Source organism: Mixophyes fleayi, chromosome 12 (assembly GCF_038048845.1).
Source record: "Mixophyes fleayi isolate aMixFle1 chromosome 12, aMixFle1.hap1, whole genome shotgun sequence".
NCBI lineage: Eukaryota > Metazoa > Chordata > Amphibia > Anura > Limnodynastidae > Mixophyes > Mixophyes fleayi.
Window position 1 is genome coordinate 68,063,624 of NC_134413.1, and position 19,127 is coordinate 68,082,750.

At 39.6% G+C, this 19,127-nt stretch overlaps 1 protein-coding gene across 1 annotated transcript in view; it reads left to right on the top strand.

Annotated features, from left to right (window-relative positions):
- HORMAD1 (HORMA domain containing 1) overlaps window positions 1-7,404 on the top strand; it is a 59,942-nt gene extending 52,538 nt beyond the window's left edge. Inside the window, exons 13-14 of the mRNA XM_075193334.1 lie at window positions 3,354-3,428; window positions 7,154-7,404. Of these exons, the coding sequence (XP_075049435.1) occupies window positions 3,354-3,428; window positions 7,154-7,240 (162 nt within the window). The 3' untranslated portion in view covers window positions 7,241-7,404. The remainder of the gene's footprint in view (window positions 1-3,353; window positions 3,429-7,153) is intronic.
- Window positions 7,405-19,127: the final 11,723 nt, after the last annotated feature.

The following is a 19,127-nucleotide window of genomic DNA, read 5'->3' on the forward strand; positions in this document are numbered from 1 at the left end:
ATTCGGAATCCTCATGTTGTTCTGTTCTGTGTCGGGGTAGTCAGTACCGATAATTGGTTCTACACCCAATGACACAGGGCTTTGAAATAAATCATGGATGTCCTGAGACCTAGCATTTTCACAGGACCTTGAATTCTCACCTCTGCTCTTCTGCTTAAGTAGTTTACAACTTTGGGCTTCAAACTCCCCCAAGATCCTATTTCTCCCTGGTCTGGTTATTTCCACAAGACCATTGACACTTCCTTAGGTCAGATTCAGGTCAGTTAACAAAATAAACTTGGAGAGGTTATATAAAAAAATACAGTCACAACGTTTGCCTTCCCATTTTGGGGAAACACACGTTGCAATATCAGACCAATTGGCTGATCTAGCCAGCGATGTTGCAACCTCAAGTGCTAGGTTAATGCAATTGTGACGCCATGGATGTGATATTGCTGTACAGATAAGATTCATGGGGGTCCTTTGTGAAATCTGGTGTAAAGGAAGAATCTGATTGATCAATAGCTTTTTCCTTTGCACCATTTATCATTAACACACTCTGGATGCTAGTTTGGGAAGGTGCCTACAGAGATGCGAATTTAAAATATTTTAATGTTGGGATAGATAAATACCACAGGAATAATGTTTGGATCAAGCTTCTTGCAATCATTTATATGGAAACCATAGAATTTGACAGCAAGAAAAGAATCTACAAATCCGTGTAATCTGCCCTGTTTGTGTTTTTTATTTCTTGTTTTTATGTGGGTGGGGGTTGTTTATTTTTTTGATCCTCAAGTCTTAATAATAATCACATATGTCCCATGCACTCTTGATTATTTTACTGTATGAGTCTACACCACAACTGCTGAGTGCTCTTTCCTTGGCTCTATCGTACTTTGTTATGTTAGATATTCTAGAAATCTTACTTTTAAAAATACTGTTTTCTGAACTCTATTAATATCTTTGATATATTTGAATGTTTATATCCTATCACCTCTGTTCCTTCTCTAATCTGAACATGTTCATCTCATGAAGTCTTGATACATTTTGTAATGCACCCCATGCACCATTTTGGTAGTCCTTCTGTGATTTTCTATTACATTAATTTCTTTTTGGACACAGGGCCTCCAGGACTGTACTTGGTACTGAAGGTGAGGTCCCACCAATGACCTATAAAGTATTTAATCTCTCTTGCACTGCAACTTCTTTGATACAAGCAGATAGAGCAGGTAGTGGGCAGGAAAATGTTTTGTTTTGTGTTTTTTTAAACTTCCGATAGTGATTTTACAATGTTTCTCCACTCCAGTCCTTGAGTGCCACCAACAGCTCATGTTTTCTATCTGTGATACCAGGTGGGATGATAACTCACCCAGCCAAATAGAACTCACCTGTGTATGATGAAGGGAATGCTCAGAACTGCTAGGGGGACTTGGGGACAGGCTTTGAGGAACTATATTCTAGAGGCTAACCCACACTAGCGAACTCCAATGATATATATTCTCCAACTGATATTGGTCACTTTGTTAATTGTGCTCATGGAAAACTACGTGGTACTTGTTGTAAATAGAGAGGTTTATGTTTGTAGCAAATATTTACTTTTTAAAACTGTATACATGTAGTGGAAGACGTTGGTTCGTTATATTAGTTTATATAAAGCATAAACTTCACCCAGGTACAAACCATCTCGTCCTCCGGCATGTGTGTGTTTTGAAATGATGGCAGTTTTGCAGAGTTTTCAAGACATTGCTGATAATCATAAGGATGTAGTTACGTTGTACACATTGTTCAGCTGCAGTGCAGTTCAGATTCGTGTATCATGTCTGGATTTGTTACTATATGGAAATGCAGGGACTGAACCATTAAGGAAAGTAAGGCAAAAAAAATAGTAAAACTTCTCTGGGACAAACCATGTTACAATGCAAGGGGTGCAAATAAGTTTATTACTTTGCACATAAGATAAATACTGGCTGTTTTTTTCATATAACACACAAATACTTGATACTTTTATGTTTACATTGAAATGTAAAGTTGATCTAGGACACGCCCTACCCCAACTATAAATCTGTCCCAACATTTTATATATACCTCCCCCTCCAATGCAACATGGTTTTGCCAAGGTGCAAAGTTACTCCTTTTTTATAATCTGCTCTTCTTAATGACTCAGGTCCGCAGTGTATATCTCAACTAATTGCATGTATAGTTCATATGTGCACAGCTTCAAATGGAAAGCCTAGTAGTTATATACTTTTTATTTTCAGGCCTTGGGAAAACCGTTTTCTCTTGTGAGACACCATCTTGTGTCACACAAAGTTGATTTTAGGTTTATGAATTTAACGTTTACCTGTCACTGTTCATTTTTCTTCCTCAAGAATCTACCTGTGACAGCTGACATCTTGCTGCACCATTGTAAAATTGACCAGTGTAACTGTTACATCAGAAACTTTTGCAAATCAAGTAATATTTTTCTATTGCAGATTATATCGGTTGCCTTAGTTTCCCTACACTTGGTACACTGAGGTTTTTGTTATTGGATCCAATCAGAAAGTTACTTGGTTTTAGCTAAATAAATAATGAAAAGATTACCACACATGCAAAGATTTTTATGTTTACATTGGCAGAACCTGTGTACTGCAGTGAGGACGTACAGTTGTAGCACACACAGCAATTCACACACACATTACAATACGATCTTTCAATCCCATTGTTTTTTTAAAAATTGTTAAAGAACCAATGCGTGTAAAGGACAATATATCCAATCAAATGTAGCTGGCCAAATCGATTGTTGATCTGATTGTACTAAGTGGAACATTTTGATCCACAAAGATTGGATTCATACTGCTTGAATAGTGTGTATTGTAATCGTACCTTTAGAGGCTAACAATCTGTAGCAACTGTCCTACTTTGCATACACACAAATAGATTAAAATGGTATATATTTGACTTGGACTTGATTGTGTATCTTCTGTCACGTTGAGACTTCTCTAACACTCAACAAACATCAAATTGTATGACAAAATTCAAATGTGCGTGTACCGTAACCTCTCATAGAGCACGTCAGCAGTGCTGATTTCCACACGCCAGCAATAAGTCACTGCAGAACAGATACACTTTAAGCAACCGCTAAGTTGCAGTTAGAGTAAAATGATTTAAATTATGTTGACAAATTGTCAGAGGAAAAGGAATAAGCTTTAGTTGTGCATTTAATGTCTGATTACCATGTCATTGTTAAAATGTGATTTGTTATTTTGTTAGCTTTAAATGTAAAGTGGAAGATTAAATGGGGAACAGTGTTTACATCAATGGCTATGATCAAAAATAAAATTAACTCTTCAGTCAGGTATTCATTAGGCATTTTCAATATTATTTTCTTTTAGAATCCTGCACCATTCCCTGACAAAATTCAGACCAGGACATCCAAAAGACGCAAGAAACCAAACACTGACACACAGGTAAATGTAGACGGTATATTAATCTGAGATGCTTTATCAAATGCTCAGAACAGATCTCAGTTGTTGAATGTAGAGTACATGTTTGTACTGTATGTAACAAATTACCTTGGCTCTTACTTTCCCCTTCCCTGACTCTCATCCTTTAGCTGTAATTAAGTGAATAGTTATGCTGAAATTCAACCTGATAAGTGTAGGGCAGCTCTGTCCTTTACTGATAAATATTTGTCTCCATGTAACTCTGCTTCATGTTGCACTTTTTTCTTCCTTCAACTTGAAGTTATTATTTGGCCCCGGAACTCACTTCTACTTTAGCTGTGTTACAAACATATTTTATGGTTATCAGAATGAATTTATCAATTCACAGAACAATGTTTTGTCACAGTCAAAGAGGAGTTGTCTTGCTGGTATTTCTTTAAAGTGCTATAGGAATTAATGTGGCCTAAAGGGAATGTCCTCCCAAGTCATTTTAATTGGTAACTTACCGTTTCACATATTGCCTTCTTTTGACAATACTGGATTTCACATGTCATCTCTGTTTTCCTCCAATGTTTTGATTTTTCTATCTGCCCACAATCCGCTCAACCATTCCACCTAACGTGGATTTTTTTACATTAACTAAGAGTAACACAGTACCTATATGTTCTTTTACATACATGCTTCCTCAATTATAGTGCAGATCCATTTTTAGTAAACATTTAGCTACAAAAAGTTAACATATAGCAATAACCTATGTCAGCGGTTCCCAAAATGTGCGCCGTGGCTCCGAGGGGTGCCGTGGCAGTGTCACAGGGGTGCCACAGCCAGGAAGAAAACAAAATCTTACCAATCTGGCGGCGTCCGGGACCCAGCATCCTCTCTCCTAGCTTCTCACTGAATGTCGGGCATGACGTCATCACGCTCGACATTCAGTGACAAGCGGCAGGAGAGAGGAGGATGCTGGGTTCCGGGTGCTGCCGGATTGGTAAGGTTTTTTTTTTGTCTTTTTTTTCTCTTCCTGGCCCCCGGGATACAGAGGGGGCAGAGTGAGGAAATGCAGAGGGGGCAGAGTGAAGAGAGGCAGAGGGGCAGAGTGTGTGGATGCAGGGGCACATCGTGTGTGGATGCAGAGGCACAGCGTGTGTGGATGCAGGGGCACAGCGTGTGTGGATGCAGGGGCACAGAGTGTGTGGAGATGAAGGAGGGCACAGAGTGTGTGGAGATGAAGGAGGGCACAGAGTGTGTGGAGATGAAGGAGGGCACAGAGTGTGTGGAGATGAAGGAGGGCACAGAGTGTGTGGAGATGAAGGAGGGCACAGAGTGTGTGGAGATGAAGGAGGGCACAGAGTGTGTGGAGATGAAGGAGGGCACAGAGTGTGTGGAGATGAAGGAGGGCACAGAGTGTGTGGAGATTAAGGAGGGCACAGAGTGTGTGGAGATGGAGGGAGCACAGTGTGTGGAGATGGAGGGAGCACAGTGTGTGGAGATGAACGAGGGCACAGTGAGTTAGCTGTAAATTATTCTTGGACAGAAATATAATTGAAAAAAATATATAAAAATATTCTTTTCCCTTGGATTTATGTGTAATATTTTTGCATACAACTAAATAAGTATTTCTGTCCTGACCTGAATACTCATTATGTTTTTTTGACCCAACTACTTATAAAACGGGACTGCTCGGCAATTATTTTAAAGGGGTGCCTTGAAAAAAATTATGGAGACTCTAAGGGTGCCGCGAACTGCAAAAGTTTGGGAACCACTGACCTATGTGCTCACAGTTGTCAAGTGAGTAATGGGATAACAATGTAAATACACGGTGATTAGAGCCCCACTACAGTTCAGTAATGAAATCTTGACCAATTCTAATAAAACAAATACACAGTGTGATAAGTAATAAAAGGCTCTTTCTTATTTAATAATCATGATAGGCTTTTCAAATGAAGTTATGTAAAAGTTGGATATTATGTGTAATGTAACCACAAATAAACACAAATATTGTAATAATGTAACAATAAATAAACAGCCATATTCATTAATGTCATAGAAATCTGATGATAAATAGATAAGCATTTACTATGGGACAGATTACCTAGGAAGTCTAAAGCTGGGTACACACTACAGAAATTTCGACCAACTTTTTATGCCGAGCGATTTTACATGCGACCGATGGTCCGATCGCTCGGTCCATGGACTGCATACACACTAGCCTTGTTTAGGACGATAAAGGGAAGAGCGGACGTCCCTTTAGCGACTTTTTACTACAGCCATGTTGTCGTGAGCAATGACTGTAATTTCGTACTCACTGTTGTGGATCGGTCAGAAGTTTATACACACTACACAGCGGAAACGAGATTGGAACGAAAATATTAAACGGTACGACCAACCAAATGAGGCGACAATAGTCCATTTGGGCAGACTTTCAACCATCGTGTCACTGCACACACTGACCCGACTTTTGAACGAGCGGTCGTATGTCGGCTGTTTGAGCCGATTATTGGACGAAAACAGTGTAGTGTGTACCCAGCTTTACTGTGATCGGAAGTATGGGTTGTTAAGATGTATATATTGTGTCAATACCAGTTTAATCTGCTTCTAGCGTTGGCAGTAGGGTGATTATCAGTAGATCACAGCTGCACAAGGAATGCCTTGCTATCTTGGATCTCAAATGACTACTGACTTAAATCTGTTTTCAGAGTATGTGTTCCCTTGCTCAAGTTTTACTAGTAACATTGTAATGTTTTTTTTATTGTCATTGTTGAATTGTTGGGAAGTACTAAGTGTGGTGTATGTGTGTTTTTCAAACTTAATATGACTAACAAATATGTCTCAAAACTGCCATTGGTCATGCAGATAGGAAATACAGCAGTGATGAAGCAGATTGGTTGTCCCCCACTGTACATTTGTTGGCATATGTCCAGTCTTCATCCACTGTCTGATAATACCATTAAAAATCAGCTGGGGGGGGTTAATTCTTTTTAGAAACCTTAAAATACCCTAAAGTGATGGGGTGGCCAGGGGCACTGCCCAAGGCTTTATGTAGGCAAGTGATACAATACGGGACTCTTGGTACGTCATCTAATATATAATCATATTGAGAATTATTAATTTTAACTTGATGTAAAAGATTTTCAATTCCCCTTTGGGCTTTTATTTAATTGTCATTCAAACATATTGTCAGACAGTAGTCTCAGTGTTTCCTGGCATGATTTGTTTCTGTCTTATATCAAGACAGAAAGAAATATGCTCTTGTCTGCCTCCTTTATCACTATGTTGTTGACTCTTAATTATTTGAGTGCAGATAATTCTTCTCTAGTAAGATTAATATAGAGTTTATTTGTAGCGAACATTGGGGCACACTTTCACTGGTGCTGGCTGCCAGGTACAGTGCAGTTTGAGGTTGAACAGAGTGTGCTGGACGGGCACCAGTATTTGCTGAATGGCAGTATTGACTAATTATGTTCAATTTCAGCATCTTTAGATAAAGGATTATATAAAAATGGTTACCCTTAACTATTTATATTGCATCTTGTTGCAGTGTCCTGGGCTGCATAAGGCAATGTGAATAAGTCTACAGTTTAAAATAATTCTCCTATTGCTGGCATTACTGTAGGGATTAATAAATAAATAAGAATTACAGACCAATACATAGCATGAATTAAAATTCCACCCCCCCCCCCCCCCACTCTGTATACATTAGCATTGGAGCATGGTCTCTCCCATATGTAACACTTTACACATCTGTTTCACAGAGCCAGCTTTTGGATCTGTCTGGTAGTCAAGATGAACCCACTGCATCAAAGAGAAGGAAGTTCAGTGAGCCCAAAGATCCATTATAAGCAACTCATTATCACCTCATATCTTCATTGTTCTGAAACGTTCTTACCAGGCTATTTTTATCCATCATATACTTGTTAAATGAATTCTCCAAAAGGTTAATTACAACTTGTATTCATTTGTTGCATAAAATGGTTTTATGTCCCAATAAACAAACTGACTATTATATTGTTGGCTGGTTGTCATGAACATACATGGAAAATGTTACAAGAGCATGTTTATGTGAAATAACAGGGTTAGCTATGGCATATACATTAAATTCTGGTTTAGTGGTTTAATTACTACCCTGCTTCAGAACCAGTTATAAACTCTGTGTAAGCAAGTAGCCCAAAAGGAACCATTAAGATGCTGGAAATGGTTTAGATGATCTGTTTTAAAGAGTAAAAAACAAAGTTCCCATCTCCAAGTGATGAGTTTGTCTTCCTGCCAGACAAAGTTATTCCTGGTACTATGGCGCGGTCCTTGTCCAACAGTCCAGACATATCGTCTACTGCTTGCTTAGTAAATACTTCACATACCGCATGTATCTAGGGCCATTATTTTTCATTGCATTATTCTTACTCAAACTATTTAAGAAAACATGTCACTCGTCTATATTACAATATGTCTCATCTCTCTGATTAATACTCATTTACTAACATTGCATCAACAAATCGGCAATCCGCTTTTATCTGTCTACTGTAAGTTAGTCTATGAAAACATGTGTCCGATTGTTGAGGTTCAATACAAATTTTGCACCTAGATGCAACGTTAGAAAATTAACCGTTCTGTCTGTTTCTATCATGTGGGTTTAACTTGCTTCATGTACTCAGCTTCTCCATTATTCCCCTCCCCCATCACCATCTCTGTGCATTATTTCCACATCCTCCTACACCCCAGTTCCCCTGTGTCACATGATAAGACTGAAGGAGCAAGCAGCACTTCATATATCCTACAGCGGTATCTCTGCTCCTTCTTCTTCATATAGTCTGCCTACCCCTGCTTAGTTATTCTACACGTGGTAAGGAAACCAATGGAGAGAGAGCGGGATGTGGCTATTGTAAAGGATGGAAGCAGCGTAGCTTCTATAATAACTGGTGCCCAATTTTGGATCTTAAATGGGAATCTTGTGGTGTCGGGTTTTAAGCATTTATAAGAATAGGAACAATAGCGTAAACTGAGAACAGTAATCAGATACAATCCAAACGAAAGGAGGATAACACGATCATAGGAGTCACACACCAGGGCTTGGCGAGCAGCAGACAAGGATAAACGGTAAAAAGCAGAAGTCAGTACAGATAGACAAGATAACCGGTAGAAAGCAGAGTCAATAACAAGCAGATAACAATATAATATAGAGCATGAACACCTAAGCAAGCTAATGGTACCACAGAGGAGGGACTGGTACCGATAGCCTAATAAACCAACCAATCCCAACAGCAGATCAAGTCAGCCCTCACAGCGTTGATAAGCAATGTCTAACATGTGAGTCTGAGAATGTCAAAGCAACTGGTTTACGCAGACTACATTCCACTGCAGAAATGGGGCAAATATTAGAGAAAACAAGTACTAGGAAATGGACGAGGCAGTCGGTGGGGAAGGATGCCCATTGAGAGAGGCCAAAGAGGTTTGGAGGCCGCTACAACAGTGAGGTTGTCAATGGGGATGCTGAAGCCGTCTAGGATGAGAAAGGGAAGTTCAGAGAACAGGAAGTGGGGGAGCCAGGCCGCATTGTTGTTGAGGAAGCGACAAGTGGGGGACAAAGGGTGTTGGATACATGTGTGTCAAAGGTGTATAGGGAAAAAGAAATGAATGGCGTGGACCTCAGATAAAGAGAATGAGGGCAGGGGGAGAAAAGATATCAGAAGGTGGGGAGGGAGCCATGTTTCAGTGATGCCAAGAAGCTTAATGGAAAAAGTAATGGATGGAGAACAGCTTGTTACTGAAGGCACAGGAGAAAGGGAGGGGAGAGAGGAGATGTGGATAAGGTTGGAAGACTAAATATGGGATGGGTGAGGGCAAAGAGTGGGGCCAAGGGTTAGGGGAGATGTCATCAGCAGACAGGAGGAGGAGAGAGGTGGGGAGGGGTGGTGATTGTGAGCAGCTGGATGAGGAGGGGTGCAGGGTTGAGGTGAGGTAGGGAGCATGATGCATCGTGAGAGAAGTAGTGAGGAGGTGGAAGGCCATGAGGAAAGGGTTGGTGGTAATGGGTGAGGAGATAGATGAAGAGAAATGGCAGGTCAGGGTAAGGGAGAGGAAGAGCAAGGAAGAGGAGAAGCGATGAAGTGAGAGTGATAAATTAAGTAAACACTAATTGATGGTAAATTGAGAGTGAAGGCTATACCTGACCCTTGGCTTGTTTATTTGGCCGTGATTTATTGCTGGTGACCCTGACCTCTGCCTGTGACTCGGATATCCTATCTTTCTGCCGGACCTGACCCTTTGCCTGGACCTCACCTCGCTGCCTGCTTGTGTCCTATGACCTCGACCTGTCTCTGACTTCGCGTATCTCCTGCCGTCATCCCATTGGCTGTGCTATGGTTGTATCCATAAGCTTGTACTACGCAGAGCACAAGTATCTGGGAGCGCAACAAGCTCTAAGGGAAACGCAGCTGCTAAAGATGAAGACCTCTACCACCTGTTCTACAAGCTTATGTCAATAGCCGTTAGCCGTGACACTAGCCAGACTGGTTTTGCAACTACTGCTCCTTTATTAACTTTTAGAAGACTCCAGCCTACAGCTAGAAAATGCTGGTTATCACAGACTCGTGTTGCCTGAATGGATATTGACCTCTTATCATATTCCGGCATCTTGTTTCTGACTGATCAAGCAGCTGACACAGACTGTTTGCTCAAATTTGTCCATATCACCTATTTTTGAGACCCATAGTGCCAAACTTACCTCTCTGATGCCCCTGTTCACCAGTTCGTTCGCTGGCTTACAGCAGATAACACAGAAAGGGGCGTATTCAATTGTTGCTCCGGCCGCCGGGAAAACGAGCGCGTTAAAACTTACCGTTTTATACGGTAATATTGCGCATAAAAACCGTTAATACGGTAGTTTACTCGCTGAATTTCATTTCGCAGCTCAGGGCCCTAGATCTCGTAAGAACCCTTGTTACCCCAAGAAATATAGAATACTAAACCTACCCAAGACATTAGTACAATTTTTAATTGAAAAAGTATCTTTATTTTGTACAAAAAACATACAATACGTTGCATTCAAGTGTACTGCGTCTCAGGTCAGTTGTAAGCACAATACACTGTAAATAATAATCAGACGTACTTTTTAGTACAATACAAGATATAAGGTACAAGATACTATATCCTACACTATACCTCAGATACTGCACTAACCATACATCACTTAAACAACATAACAGTTTCAAATAAACAATACGTGTGTTTAATACTAAATGTGGGTTACGCTCAGAATGACTGCATGATGAATGAGGCCCCAAATGTATAACTCTTAACCTCTGCACACAAGTGTCCATAACTGTCAACTAAACAAAGCCGGCCTATCGCAGCCAAGCGGGAAGGGGTAAGGGTGATCCAGATGTAATTAAAAATCTTCCTTGGGTCAATTTGCCAATAATTTAGTAAATTCCTTTATGCCCCCACAATCAACGGAGGCAGGCAATTTGCACCCTGGAAGCACAACATTTTTTAATAATTTTTAATGCAACTCATAAAACTACTGGAAAGATTCCTCCACCAATCCCTCCATGCCAACCTGATAATCTGCCAGACATGAGATGGACATTTTAACCAACTGCAGACATCTCATGTGCCACTTCCTTGAATGCCTTCCAACAACTACAATTCCCTACTAGATGCTGGTGGAGTGGGCTAAAAACTTTCACAAAATGACTATCTCTATGTCCTCGTTCATCTCCTTACACAATCTTATATAATGTATAACACTTTCTAATTTTCTACAAAAAAAATTTGTCCACTGGGATCACTCTACAAGAATATTCAACAGTCCTAGCAATGATTGCAACTGTTTCAGATTTACCTTGTCTGCCTCGCCCCACCTATTGAGCTCCTCTTCAAGCCTCTTCACTCTTTCCTTTGGTAACCTACACAGCTCCTCCTCAGTATCTGTTTTAATCTCTAGATATGACAATTTCGTAGTTGGCCCCTCTGTTTTTTCCTTGGCCACCGGTACGCCAAAATCCTGAAATGCCTGCACTGAAAAACAGTAACCCCTGACTCTTCAAAGTCCCTGCAGGTCCCACCACCAAGAAATTGTCCACATAGTGTGCTAATGACCTACCAACCTGCCCCATCTTAATACACTGATGTAGAAATGTACTGTATTTTTCAAAGAGAGCACCTGAAACAGCCCGTAGGCAAACACCTATCCACGATATGACGATTGTCCAACTTAAAACCGATAAACCTAAATCTCTCTGGGTGCATTGACAGAAACCTGAATGCTGATTCAATATCTATCTTGCCCATCAATGCTAACATATATCTTGTTGTTACATACCCATCCAACCAAAATTGTATCCTTTGCCAGAGTAGCCTGCTTCGGCTACCATTGCTTCATACCTTGAAGCCCAGATCTTGGTATGAGTGTGTCAGTGTTTCAGAGATGAGGTTCTAGCTGTATGATGCAGACTTGTGTACGTTCTTGCCTGTAGAAGTGTAGAACCGGTATCAGACATTTATAACAACCAAGTCAAAATAAATTAATTAGTGCATGACTTTTGGTGGCTAAAATAATGGGATATGGCAGCACGGTGGCTAGCACTTCTGTCTTACAGCACTGGGGTCATGAGTTCAATACCCGACCATGGCCTTATCTGTGTGGAGTTTGTTTGTTCTCCCCATGTTTGCGTGGGTTTCCTCCGGGTGCTCCAAAAACATACTGGTAGGTTAATTGGCTGCTACCAAATTGACCCTAGCCTCTCTGTGTGTAGGTTAGGGAATTTCAATTGTAAGCTCCAATGGGGCAGGGACTGATGTGGTTGAGTTCTCTGTACAGCGCTGCGGAATTAGTGGTGCTATATAAATAAATGATGATGATGATATGTACATCATGTTAAGCTTAAGATAAGGCATTTAATAATCACACAAGGGCATAGATGTGCAAAGCTCTGACTATTGTAGGTGTAAATCTCCTTAATCTTATCATGTTTCCTATGTCAAAATTAGTCCAGTTTATAAGGCTAGGTACACACTACTGCGTATTCAGTTGATAATCGGGCCAATCAGATGATAAACGTTGATATCACAGTAGTGTGTACCCAATGAATGATCATTGTTCCAAAGCACATAAAATCGTTGATCAAGATTTCCAAACTGACTTGAAAATCTCATTCAACGATGTAACAGTGTCGTTTGAATTCTGCAGTGTGTATGCACTCTGCAGAACTGGATCGACCGATCTGGAGGGGAGGGCAGACACACATACCTTGGAATGCAGGCTGAAAGCACGGGGTCGGATCCCTGCTGAGTGACGGTCTGGCAGCCATGCAATGGTTATGACAGATGAAGAGCACAGATCTGAAGGCATTCATGTACAGTGTGTACACATGAATCAGCATGTTGATGGGGATTTTTTTTTTCTCCCGTTTGTAAATCGCTAAATGCTTATTTTTCCTATAGTGTGTACCTAACCTAAGTGATGACATATTGCTGCTAGTGGTATGTGTATAAAACTTTTGTAAACAATAAAAAAGTAACCGATGTAACATTAATATATCACACTGAATCTCAAAATAAGGATACTTGTTTGAGGAAGTTTGTGCTGACACTTTACAGTTGTGCTGTGTAATACCAACCCATTTTAATCTAAGTATTGTGTACACTTCTGTCAATATTATATGTAACAATGGTGGCTTCCGAAGTGATTGCCTATAATATCTATAGCAAACACAGTTGGGCATTAGAACAAAAAAACGCTTTCTATTGAAAACTGGGTATAGAAAATCAGCTCCCCTAAGAAACTATAAAAAGGGTATTGCTAAAATATGATTAGAATATAATAAGGAGCACTAGATCTTTAGCACAGTATAACAAAATGTATTAAAACGTATAAAATAAAACATTCCCATATCACCCTAATCCCTATATTTGGTCAGCTGAAATATATTTGTTATAACATGCTATTTAAAGTATAATATTCTTATTCAATCAGAAATGTGGTTCATATAACTTAAGCTGGGTACACACTACAGAAATTTCAACCAACTTTTTATGCCGAGCGATTTTACATGCGATCGATGTTCCGATCGCTCGGTCCATGGACTGCATACACACTAGCCTTGTTTAGGACGATAAAGGGAAGAGCGGACGTCCCTTTAGCGACTTTTTACAGCCATGTTGTCGTGAGCAATGACTGTAATTTCGTACTCACTGTTGTGGATCGGTCAGAAGTTTATACACACTACACAGCGGAAACGAGATTGGAACGAAAATATTAAACGGTACGAACAACCAAATGAGGCGACAATCGTCCATTTGGGCAGACTTTCCACCATCGTGTCACTGCACACACTGACCCGACTTTTGAACCAGCGGTCGTATGTCGCCTAATTTAGCTGATTATTAGATGAAAACTGTGTAGTGTGTACCCAGCTTAACAATGAAAGTTAATAAAAGTTAATAAGTCTGTAGGAAAAGAAGGATAAACACAATAGGCAATAGCTATAATACTTTGGAACAATATATCCGTTCTGTTTACTTTTAGCTGTGATAAACTCTACAATCAGCCAGACTTCTAAAAAAGATATATATTTTGCAGTTATCAGATAACTTTAATCTGATAACAGGGTCCTGGTATAATAATATCTTATTAGAGATATGCAGTCTTTTAGAAGAGAATGTGTATAATCAGGAATAATAGCACTTGTAATTATGTAGGATGTAATGAAACCCCATCCCAGTACTATGGCCTTGTCCCTATGTGCTTGTATGGCCGTAGAGCTCCCATCATCAGCAGCAGCTATTTATATAGCTCCATTAATTCCGCAGCGCTGTACAGAGAACTCATCGTCATCATCACCATTTATTTATATAGCACCACTAATTCCGCAGCGCTGTACAGAGAACTCACTCACATCAGTCCCTTATGTGGCGCTATATAAATAAATGGTAATAATTATATATATACAGGGGCGCACGCAGGATTGTCTGGATTGCCTGACCCGAAAAAAAAACACGCTAGAGAGCTGCGCGGGCGCATGCGCAGCAGCTCAGTTTCGGCAGCGCTGTCCTATACAGCAGCCACATAAGGGGCAGTGCTGTATACAATACAGCACCGCCGCGGCTGCTGTATAGGACAGTGCCACTATGGTAGGCACTTAGTTAGCGTGCGCCACTGATATATATATATATCCTCAGACCAGCATCAGCAAGCCAGCGTACAGAGATGCAAAACAATGTTATTAGACAAATGCAAAAAGTCCCAAAAAAAATCAAAGAAAAAAAATATATTACAAAACATTTCCTGCCCAACGATCGCTTCAGTTCCTTCACTTTCATCTCACAGACAAGTAGTAATTTAAGGTAGTGTATCTATAATATGACATCAGCACAGGACAGACATGTGACCAGGAAGGGGTAGGGATAGATAGAGAAAAAGCAGGAAACAGCATGGATATATTTCTGCTAAGAAATAAATATGTATAATCAACATACATGATGATTCCTTATTGTAGTTGTAACCACAGCCTGGATATAACACCTTGTCCCCTCTGATAATCAGCCCCATCAACCTGTGACTTCACTCCGTCTCCTAAAATAATCATGTCCAACAAAAGAATGTCTGGGAAAGGAGGAGACTAATTGTTTGTGCCATCCCAGCATGTAGTATATTCATGAAGTATATCTCAATGATAACATTGTCTCATATAAAACAAAGTGCAAATTACATGATTGAATTAAACCAATTGTGCCTCTGCATTGTCCTACCTTAGACTGTATTATTTTGTGCTAAATACATTAACTTACAAGTGTCCTTTTTGCTTAAGGATTGCTATCTAGACACGTCTGAGTGCAGTACCAATCCACTGATATTTATACATTGGGTCACACTTTATAGTTTTCTCATTTTGCTTATTTTAATGCATTTACTTTGTAGATTTAAAAAGACACACATGGCCTGATTCATTAAGGATCTTAACTTAAGAAACTTCTTATTTAAGTCTCCTGGACAAAACCATGTTACAATGCAAGGGGTGCAAATTAGTATTCTGTTTTGCACATAAGTTAAATACTGACTGTTTTTTCATGTAGCACACAAATACTTGATAGCTTATTTATACACTGACATTTATAGGTGATATTTGTGTGCTACAGTCAGTATTTAACTTATGTGCAAAACAGAATACTAATTTGCACCTCTTGCATTGTAACATGGTTTTCTCCAGGAGACTTAAAAAAGATACTTCTCAATATAAGATCCTTAATGAATCAGGCCCACAATGTTTAATAAATCTGATAAAATTTGTGCTTTTAGTCTAAGATCATATATTATTTTTCCTTTGAATTACTAAATTCATACTTACCAGCCCCAGGGCTAATGCCCTAGAGCATCCTGGTCTTCCTCTGTTAATTTAATATTTTCATGGTGGTCCAGTGGTTTGTTCAGAGGCCTTACGATAAGGCTAAGTACACACTGTAGAATTTTCCGACTGACCTGTTATCTCAAACGATTGTACCTACGACTGTCAGTCTGACGATTCATACATACATGCTGACACGATTTACCTTCAGATCTGTGCTCTTCATCTGGTCCTCTAGTCTTCAAAGAATGACAGCACAATATTCATTCGTTTATTATTGTCACACTGATTAAACCGCCTTGTTATAGCTATACACAAGTACTAATGAATTTCATTAGCTATTGTTGCTCTGAAATGAAACATTCTGTATCAGAATGAACAAATGAATTATTCTTTCTACAGCGTTCTCTACATTTATTCACTGGGACACTCATCGCCAGCATTGGCTGAAAAGAACACAACTCTTTAAACTCTATGGAGATTGTGAGCATGAGGGCATACACACTACATGATCAGTGATTGGCTGGAAAATATTAAACACTACAACCAACCAAATGAAACGATGATCGGAACTTTGGGACGACTTTAGATCATCTTGTCGCTATACACACTCAAACGATATCTGACCAAACGGTCAGATGTTAGCTGATTGGCGATTTTTCGTGCAATCATCAGGCCAGTGTGTACCTAGCATTACAGTATTAACACAAAAACAGAGGCAGCACTTTTGCAATTTATACAATATACAGAGCGGTTATTGAGATCTTTCCACACCTTTTTGACATTTTGAGCTCCAAAAAACTGCAAGGTGAGCAAACGTCAGTCATCTCTACTGGCTTGTGTCCTCGTGTGTCAATGGACTGCCAAGGTCAAGAAGGACAATTTTTTAAAGTGTTTGTAAGTGAAGTAGTGCAGGCCTTCATTTCACAGATATTCACAATGCCCAGGGCATTGCTATGACTGCAACACCTCAGAACCTTTATTATGACCACAGCTCAGAACCTTTATTACAATTGGATAAGTGCAGCCAGCAGAGAGAGAGTATACATTTACTGAAATGTCATGACACTATGGGGGTATTCAATTGTTCGTCCGGACTGCCGAAAAACTCGTGCTCTAAAACTATTACCGTTAATTCGGTAATATTGCGCGTAAAAACCGTTCATACGGTAATTTACTCACTGAATTTCAGCTCGCAGCTCAGGGAGTAATTACCGTATTAACGGTAATAGTTTTAGAGCGCGAGTTTTTCGGCGGTCCGGACGAACAATTGAATACCCCCCTATGTGACTTACCTTTCACTGGGCTGAATCTGCATATCACTGTCCTTATGGCTTGCATATATAAGGCACGTAATGGGCCATTTTGTCGACTGCAGATTATAAGTGTACAGTAATAAAAATATTATAGGAAATGTTAGCACTTGTATCCAATATTATTTATTGCAGTGTTATAATATTATATGTAATATTATTTATTCATTAGTGTGTATTGTAATTATAACATCAGTGTTGCCAAAGAATAGAGGAATACAAGGGGTGTAACTATAAATATGTGTGGTATCCCTACCAAATTTACGATGGGGCCCCTACATGTCCCACCATAACCTGTCAATCTCCTAATAGGTCAGACTTTTAAGTTATATTAAGTTTGTACTATACTGTAAGACATGTTGTTAATAATTGTGAACATACAGTAGAGCTTCTATTCAAGTACAGTACAGCAGATTGAATTTGGATTTTCTGTGACCTACCTACCAGTAATGTACACTTACAGTATTGTCCATACTTCCATAATGTAGTTGTTGTTCTTTCACACAGACACCTCCATAGGCCATCATAAAGTACTATCCGTGAGCCAGTAAGTACCAGAGTACTATATAGTATACTGTATATAATAATTTCTATACATTATACAAATTGTTACTATATGTATGAAAATTAAAATAAAGTTTCTAATATTTACCATTGTTTGGGTGATGCTTTGGAGAATATTGTTGGGTGTAGGTCAGGACAACATGAGGTAAATTTATCAAGCTGTGGGTTTGAGAAAAGTGGAGATGTTGCCTATAGCAACTAATCAGATTCTAGCATTTTTGTAGAATGTACTAAATAAATGATAACTACAATCTGATTGGTTGCTATAGGCAAAACCAGTGACCTGTATATCAGGACTATGCCTCATTGGGTGTGCCCATGCCACAAAACACCACCAATTTAAGGGTTAGGTGTGGAGGTTTATAGGGGTTTAGCGTGGAATAAATCAAGTTTGTTTTTTTTAAAACAGACTCCTGCTTATTTTTTATTTAAATTTTGCACATGCAAGACATATTTTATACAGTACAGGTGACACAGTATTACAAAATAGTATTATAAAACCATCAATTATAATGACAGAATGCTCTGCAAAGTACAATTACAGCAGTGGTGTACATACATTGATTTTGTTGAAGGTACTGATAAATATAAGCTTCATTTTATTGATAATTTATATTTTTATTCCCGTGAGTGGTTGTGTAGGTAGGGCCCCAGTGCACTGCTTTGCCCGGGGGCCTATAATTCTGATAAGACAGCCCCATGCTGTAGGAATGTTGCAACGCTATTTAATAAAGATGACTATTAGCAGCACTATTTAGACACTTCTGATTGGTTGATTGTGTATTGACCCCTCCAGCTGATTGGTGCATGGCGACTACATTATATCAAGTCATGGCTCTCTATTTGCAAGAAGATTTTGAAGGAAAAGCAATGATTAGCCCATCCAGATCAGGATCAGCCTATTGGGGAAAGAATGGCCGCTGCTACCTCTGTGTCTTAGTTTAAAATTAAGGAGTACTCTCTGTCATTGTAACCAATTGATGTACACCTCTCGTGTACTGAAAGTTATATATTCACTTTCCATCCTAACTAGCTTATTTTCTATTTTTTAGCCTTTTGTACTGTGAAATGAAGTACACGTGCACGATGAACGTGTCTCATTGAATTTCTTGTGAGGTTTCCACTGTATTTAATGTGAATCAATAACGTTACCTCGTCGCCCATATTTCCTTAATGTCTGTGTTGTCTATCCAACATGTACTTCATAAGGAAAGAGGCTAAAATGAAATGATCTGAGATACCTTTTGGCAAACACTCTCCTATCACCAGTCCTGGTAGCATTTTCCGGGATAAAAAATAATTTCTGGAAAGAGCCCATACTTGCCAACTTTTCCTTGTTGGCTTCAGGGAGATCCCGGGGGAGGTGGGCGTGCGGGGGCGGGGCTTGATGAATCACATCATTTTGGGGGGCTATGATGACGTATATTTGCGTCATTAAGCCCTGCCCCCGCCATTTATCTATTCCGGGAGCGAGAGCCAGGAGGTTGCCCTGCTCTCCCGGTAGCCCGGGA